We start from the raw sequence: 8,164 nt of genomic DNA on the forward strand, positions 1-8,164 counted from the left end.
AATAAATGATGAAATACCATTAGATTGGAAAATGCTTAGAAATCTAACCATACTAAGTGTTGGCAAGGATGTGGTGGAAAGGGAACACTTACCCACTGCTCACAGAAATATAAATTAGGACAACTATTTAAGAAAGCAGTCTGGCTTTATCTCCTATTGTTACGGTGCCACACACTAATACCCAGCAATTCCACATCTAGGTTTTTTGCCATAAGCATATAGGTAAAATGTCAAAGATCTCTGTTTTAAAGTTAAACATGTCTGTATTTAATTCCCAAGTCCAACACAAACCAGGTGTTTAATTTTGTAAAATTTCCTTCTCTCCTCTGACCTTCACTAATGAGAAGTGAATAAACTAACTTTTTAAACACTCATTATAACACGTCAGACAGCAAGTTTAAAGACAAAGGCTAACTTCATGATAAAATTTCCGTACTGTTATTAATAATTACCACATACTGGTCTCCAAAAACAACAACAAAAACGGCAATCAGTCCATTTCACTTGAATATTTTCAAGTTTTTTTACCGAAGAAAAATTACATTTCTAATTTGTCTCCTGGGTGAAAAGAATTTCAAGAACCATGTGGGTGGGGTTGGGAAGGAGTGACTGGTGATGGGATAAAGGCTTTTCATAGCCTCACGGAAAATCTTAGAAGACATTAGACATAAGATACTTCTAAAAGTAAGCAAGCAGTTGATGAGATTGTATTTTGGATATTTTCCCAAGAATAAAAGTAATAAAGGCCACTGGGCCGCATACGGGCATCCAAGGAGTATTACGCTACACTTTCGTTTAAAAAAAAAAAAAAACTCTCCCGCTACTGCATTGCACTAACGCTGATCCGATCCTATCTCTGGCAGAAGGCGGGGCTTACACTGAGACTTCCCGGCAGCCGCAGGTCACATGACATCCCATGTTGTTAATCATCCAGCGCGCATAGGGGTCAGCGTGAAGGGCTGAAGATTGCAATGCCCGAGGCCCAACCCAGCTGCAGACGCGGCTCCGCTAGAAACCTGGACTGCGGTACTCTCGGGAGGTGACCCCAGAGCTCCGAGGACTCGACCCGCATCGCGCCGTCCTGCGCCCCATCCGGCCCGCCCTGGCTTGCCTCACCTGTCATCACAGCGTACAGGACCGAGTGCCTCCTCGCCCTCTGCCAGGCCCTGGGACCGCCGCCCACAGGTCCGTCGGTCAAGGTGATGGGCAGCCGGCCCCGCAGCCCCATCGCCTACCCTGCGGACTGGTGGGGGCTGCAGCCCGGAGGACCTGGCCCTGGTAAGCGCCATCGAACGGAGGAACCGGAAGCTGAGGCGGCGCCCAACCTGGACAACATGCCTGAGCCCCTGGCCAAGGGCGCGCTAACCTCCATGGTGGTCCTGCCCGCCGGCTGTGCCCTGCACCTGCCCCTGGACCACGTCGACCTGCTGCTGGAGCCCGAGCCCACGTCCGTGCTGCAAGTGTCTCTCGGAGATCACATCCTCATGCTGGTCCCCGAGGCCCTCCTGGGCTCGGGCGTGGAAGGCCCGTGGGTACAGGGCCTGGAACGGGCCGCTTTCCTGAGCGCTCCCGGGGAGTACATGGCCCTGGAACCGGGAGTCTTCGGCGCAGCTGTCCCAGAGATCGCCTGCCAAGAAGAGGGCAACAAGGAGGACGCGGACGCCGAGTTCCTGCCGCCTGGGATGGATGCTGAAGCCGGCTACGTCGCTGGGCTCCGCAGCCCCGCATCAAGGGTGTCGGGCCCCGGCGCGCAGGGCTTCCTCCCAGAGCTCTGGCCTCGGGTGCCCAACCCCAGTCCAGAGAGAGGCTCTCCTCACCACGACACCAACCTGGACTTGCACCTTCCGGAGCCCTTCCCCGACCCACCACTCCAACCTCTACCTCCCTCTCCGAGTCCGGGTCCTCACGAGCGTCCCCAACGCCCTCATGGTCCTCTGCTCAAGGGCGGGAAATGCCTGATCCCGGAATGAACTGCCTCCCACAATTCCTTGCACCCAGCTTCCGGCACTTAGTGATCTACCTAGATTCACTTTGAGCCCATGCCACCGCTCAGAGATGGAGCATCTTCATTGATGGACAGTGGGCAGTTGCGGTTTTTATTTTGGTTTCGTTAGTTTTTGGTTTTTTGGGTTTTTTTTTTTTAAGCAAAATGCCTTGATCCATAGCGGCAAAAAGATTTTTTAAAAAAAGCAGATTCTGGTAAGGACTTTTCGCAAGGGTAGACCACATACAGCCAACCATGGATGTTTAGATCCCCTGCCACTGCTGCATGAGCTGTTTCTGCCACCTCTGTCACCTTCAGCCAACTCCATTTTTCTTGTTTCACCCCTACTCTTGCCTCAAACTCACCTCAATTTTTTTCCAGTTTATCCTGTTTTTCATCACCTTCCCATGCATCTCTTCTTTCTCTCCATTCCAGGTTTTTTCCTTCCTTTTGTAATTGTAGTTTTACCTGTATGACCTCCGCAGTGTCCTCTGAAATGCTTCTCATCATTTTTTTTTACGCATGCACAATATTTATTAAGAAGATCCTTGTGGAAGAGAAGCAAAGTAAACAGTAGTGGTCAGAGAGAGAAGACGAGGTACACGAGGTCCAGCGACAGCCTCAGCCAACCTCACTGGGAGCTCTGGAGTTAGAATGGCTGGTCAGAGCTGTCCCAGGTTAGGCTGAAATAGCCCAATTCCCTCATCCATCAGTCTTTGGGTGTGAGAAACCAGGGAAGGGCCATGGCTCTGGGCAAGGCAGCTTTCCTCACCGGAGACAGTTTTATAAAGGGGATAATAGCTGAAGCCAGTTATGGGAACAACTCTCACTGAAGAAGATTCTGCTTGGTGCATCACACTGTCCACCACAAGATATTGGTTCTTTTTATCTTGATGTTCATCTCCATTTATTCTTGTCTTTAACTAGCAGTAAAGAAATTATAATTTTCTTCATATAGGTCTTGAATATTTAGATGAAGTCTGATCACCGACTTTCTTTTTCCCTTTCTTCTTGCTTGCCTAACACTTTTCCCTGGAGCTGGTCAGTCAAGATAAATGCACATTGAATAAATAAATGAATAAATGGCACAAATGTAGTACACTGGACTTTTTGGAAATATTTCTTAAAATACAATGAAAAAATGAGTGAAAGCAATATTTAATGGAAGGAGGAAAGGGGAAGCTATGATTTTTTTCCTTAAAGAAGCAGTTTGTACAATGCCATATTCCCCTGTACTTTAACGATCAAATGGCTAATTTTTAATTTCATGGCAGTCTAGGCTTTGCCTTGATTTCCTTTTGGGGGTGATAAGAAGAACTGCTACACGCGAGGACACACTCAGCTTCACATCATGGACATTCCAGCTTGTGGGATCTTACTTGCCCAACCAGAGATCGAACCCAGGCCCTCAGCAGTGCAGAGTCCTAATCACTGGACCACCAGGGAATTCCCTGGTCTAATTTATTATTGAGCATTTTTTCATGCTCATGAGCCCATCACCCACACTTGGCTGCTGTTACTTCTTAGTACCATTTCTTTAAAGTCTTTTTTACTGTAAAGAAATTGTTAAAGATAATGTAGTCATATCCTTTGATCCCCATTTCCTGCTGCCCATTCCCAGAGGATTCTCATAACATCATGAATTTGGGGGGGTATCATTCTAGTCAATACATGAATGCTACATGTATGTAGATATAAATAATCAATGTTTATGTTGCTTTGTGAACAATTAAATTTCTATAACTGGCATTATATTCTTCAGTTTACATTTTACCTCAATGTTATTTTTGAAATAGATATATATATGGTTCATTTCTCCTAAAGATTTCTGTTTCCATCATATGAATATACCATATTTTATTTGTTAATTTATTAATGGATATTTGTGTAGTTTTTAGTATTACAAACAAAACTGCAGTGAATATCCTCACACTCGTCATCTTATGCACCTGAGGAAGAGTTCCTCTAGGAAGTATACTTAGAAGTTGTATTGATGGGTGGCATGATATATACATTTACAGTTTTCTTAATAGTGCCAATTGTTCTCTTGGGTGGTTGCAACAGTTTAAACAGCCTCTAGCAGTCTTTCACCAAACTTTAAACTGTTTGCCAGTAGTATCTCATTTTTTAAATTTGCAATTTCCTAGCTACTGGTAAGATAGTGCAATTTTTCACATGTAATGAGAATAATATTTTTTAAACCAATTTCATTTATATTTTCTCTTTTTTAACTGAAGTATAGTTGATTTACAATGCTGTGTTAATTTCTGCTGTACAGCAAAGTGATTCAATTATACTTATAGAGACTTCCCTGGTGGCACAATGGTTAAGACTCCATGCTCCCAATGCAGGGGGCCCGGGTTCGATCCCTGGTCAGGGAACTAGATCCCACATGCATGCCACAACTAAGGAACCCACGTGCTGCAACTAAGGAGCCCACCTGCTGCAACTAAGACCCGGCACAACCAAATAAATAATTTTTTTAAATTATACATATGTATATCTTCTTTTTTTAATATTCTTTTCCATTATGGTTTATCATAGGATCTTGAATATAGTCCTCTGTGCTATACAATAGGACCTTGTTGTTTATCCATTCTATATATAAAAGCTCACCTCTGCTAACCCCAACCTCCCACTCCATCCCTCCCCCCAACCCCCTCCCCCTTGGCAATCACCAGTCTGTTCTGTATGTCTGTGATTCTGTTTCTGTTTCACACTTAGGTTCATTTGTGTCATATTTTAGATTCCACATGTAAGTGATATATCATATGGTATTTGTCTTTCTCTTTCTGACTTACTTCACTTAGTATGATAATCTCTAGTTGCATCCATTTTGCTGCAAATGGCATTATTTCATTCTTTTTTATGGCTGAGTAGTATTCCATTGTATATATGTACCACATCTTCTTTATCCATTAATCAGATATATTTTCATACATTGTAAGTCTTACTGTCTTTCAACTTATCACCCATCAAGTCTAATAGCTTTAACCTTTTCGGTGGGGAGGACAGATACAACCCAGATTAAAGAGGTTAGCTTTCAGCCTGGAGTTACTAGGCAAGTGTCATGAGAATCAATTTTTCTCCAGACAGAAAAGTTACATTTAATTTCTTAAGCAACCTTTAATATCAACAGCAGTGTTTGGAAGACTAAACATAGAATTTTAATAGAAATCATCGTGCAGAGAGGACTGAGGTGTTCTAACTGGATGAGAATGGAAAGAGGAAAAGGCCACTCTTACCCAAGAGTAGGATGTGGAAAAATAAAAGAGAGACAGAATAGAGAATGTAAGCATTCATCACTCACATGTATCATGACTTTCAGCTTCTATAAGTAAAAATCCTTAGCATTAGCTGAAGAGAAGGCCAAGAAAAGGGAGGTTTTTTCCTTGCTTCCCATTTAAGAATCTGGGAAAAATAAGATGGAGGATGGTACTCAGATTGGATAATCGCCCCCTACCATGTTCCCAGCCACCATCCTAAGGAGAAGCAAGGAAAGGAGGAGAGAATCCAAACTGGAAACATTTACAAAAAGGTGCCTGTGTTATCTGAAGATGAATGAGAACCAAAAATGTCTGAGATTCACTTATCTGGAAAGTTTACAGTGTACCTATTCCCCATCCCCCAACTCCAAATCCCCCATACCAATGAGGTGGAGGCTCAGGAGGAAGATGAAGTCAATTATATAAATGAAGAAGTTATACTTCCTTTATACAACTGAGTAGAAATCTGTTCATTGATATATTCATGTCTGCTTATTGTCAGTTTATATCCTTAACTCTTTTTTTCTATTAGACCTATGAGACTATTCTTTATGCATTTGAAAATTTTTATATATTCAAGCTACTAATCCTTTATGTTTTATAGCTTATAAATATTTTCTTCCAGTGTGCCACTTGTTTTTTAACTTGTCTAAGTGTACACGCCCTTATAATTCTCATACAGTGAAATTTCACAATCTTTTATGGTCTCTACTTTTTGGGTCAGTTTTAAAAATCTTTCCCAAGAAAGTTCAATAAGATATTTCCTACACTCTCTGCTAATGGTTTAATTTTTTCCAATTTAGATACCTAATTTCTTAGGATTTCATTTTTGTATATATTTTGAAGTAGGGATGAAGTTTTTTCATATCAAAAGACATTGCTGGGACTTCCCTGGTAGTCCAGTGGTAAAGAATCTGCCTTCCAATGCAGCGGATGCAGGTTCCATCCCTGGTCAGGGAACTAAGATCCCACATGCCATGGGGCAACTAAGCCCGTGTGCTGCAATTAGAAAGAAGTCCCTACACCACAACTAGCGAGACGCCCACCTGCCCCATTGAAAAGATCCCACATGCCACAACAAAGATCCAGCATGCCGCAACTAAGACCCAATACAGCCAGAAATAAAATAAATAAATATTAAAAAATTTAAAAAGATAATAAAAGCTGTTGTAATTGAAACAATCATTCTTTAAAAAATAAATAAATAAAATAAAGATTCAATGCAATCCCTATCAAAATTCCAATGTCAACTTTCACAGAACTAGAACAAATCATTCTAAAATTTGTATGGAAATACAAAAGAAACTGAAAAGCTAAAACAATCTTGAAAAAGAAGAACACAGCTAGAAGTATCATGCTCCCTGATTTCAAACTATACTGCAAAGCAAACAGAAATCAAGACACTGTGGTACTAGCAAAAAAAGCAGACATGTAGATCAATAGAACAGAACACAGAGCCCAGAAATGAATCCACACTTATATGGTCAGTTAATATACAATGAGGAAAAGACAGCCTCTTCAATAAATAGTGTTGGAGAAACTGGACAGCTACAGATTCAAACTGGACTACTTTCTCACACCATATACAATAATAAACTCAAAATTGATTAAAGACTTAAATGTAAGACCTGCCTGAAATCATAAAACTTCTGGAAGAAGACATAGGCAGTTTGCTCTTTGACGTCATTCTTAGCAATATTTTTTGAATCTGTCTCCTCAGGCAAGGGAAACAAAGGCAAAAATAAGCAAATGCGACCTAATCAAACTAAAAAGCTTGTGCACAGCAAAGGAAACCATATACAAAATGAAAAGACAACCTACAGAATGGGAGAAAATATTTGCAAGTCATGTATCTGATAAGGGGATAATATCCAAAATATATAAAGAACTCATACAGCTCAATAGCAAAAGATTTTTTTTCAATTAAAAAATGAGCAGAGGATCTGAAAAGACATTTTTGCAAAGAAGACATACAGATGGCCAACAGGTGTGTGAAAAGGTGTTCAACATCAACTAGACATAGGGAAATGCAAGTCAAAACCACACTGAGATACTACCTCACATCTGTCAGAATGGCTATAATCAGAAAGATAACAAATAACAATTGTTGGTGAAAATGTGGAGTAAAGAGAATCTTCATGCACTATTGGTGGGAATGTAAATTGGTGCTGCTGCTGTGGAAAACAGTATGGGGTTCCTCAAAAACTTAAAAATAGAACTATCATATGATCCAGCAATTCCACTTCTGGGTGTTTATCCAAAGGAAATAAAAACATTAACTCAAAACAATAGATGCACCCCATGTTCATTGCAACATTATTTAGAATAAGCAAAAGATTAAAACAACCTTAATGTCCATCAATAATGAATGGATAAAGAAAATGTGATATAATGACACAAACAGATGGAAAGATATACCATGCTTTGGATTGGAAGAATCAATGTTGTCAAAATGACTATACTACCAAAGACAATCTACAGTCAGTGCAATCTCTATCAAATTACCAATGGCATTTTTCACAGAACTAGAACAAAAAGAAATTTCATTTGTATGGAAACACAAAAGATCCCAAATAGCCAAGGCAATCTTGAGAAAGGAAAATGAAGCTGGAGGAATCACACTACCTGACTTCAGACTACACTACAAAGCTACAGTAATCAAAACAGTATGGTACTGGCACAAAAACAGAAATATAAATCAATGGAGCAGGATAGAAAGCCCAGAAATAAACCTATGCATCTATGGTCAACTAATCTATGACAAAGGAGGCAAGAACATACAATGGAGAAAAGAGTCTCTTCAATAAATGGTGCTGGGAAAACTGAACAGTACATGCAAAAGAATGAAATTAGAACATTCTCTAACACCATGCACAAAAACTCAAAATGGACCTAAATGTAAAACTAGATACTA

The 8,164-nt window shown here is 40.8% G+C and overlaps 1 protein-coding gene across 1 annotated transcript; it reads left to right on the plus strand.

The window, feature by feature from the left end:
• Positions 1-1,202: 1,202 nt before the first annotated feature.
• Positions 1,203-1,970, plus strand: LOC132365131 (proline-rich protein 23C-like). The gene has a single exon (XM_059921822.1). The coding sequence runs from the start codon at positions 1,203-1,205 to the stop codon at positions 1,968-1,970; it is 768 nt and encodes a 255-aa protein (XP_059777805.1).
• The last annotated feature ends 6,194 nt before the right edge of the window (positions 1,971-8,164 follow it).

The sequence above is a fragment of the Balaenoptera ricei genome, chromosome 4, assembly GCF_028023285.1.
Source record: "Balaenoptera ricei isolate mBalRic1 chromosome 4, mBalRic1.hap2, whole genome shotgun sequence".
In the NCBI taxonomy this organism is placed as follows: domain Eukaryota; kingdom Metazoa; phylum Chordata; class Mammalia; order Artiodactyla; family Balaenopteridae; genus Balaenoptera; species Balaenoptera ricei.

What these genes read in the sequence shown, in the direction of transcription:
- LOC132365131 (XM_059921822.1), top strand. Translation starts at nt 1,203, where the DNA reads ATGGGCAGCCGGCCCCGCAGCCCCATCGCCTACCCTGCGGACTGGTGG.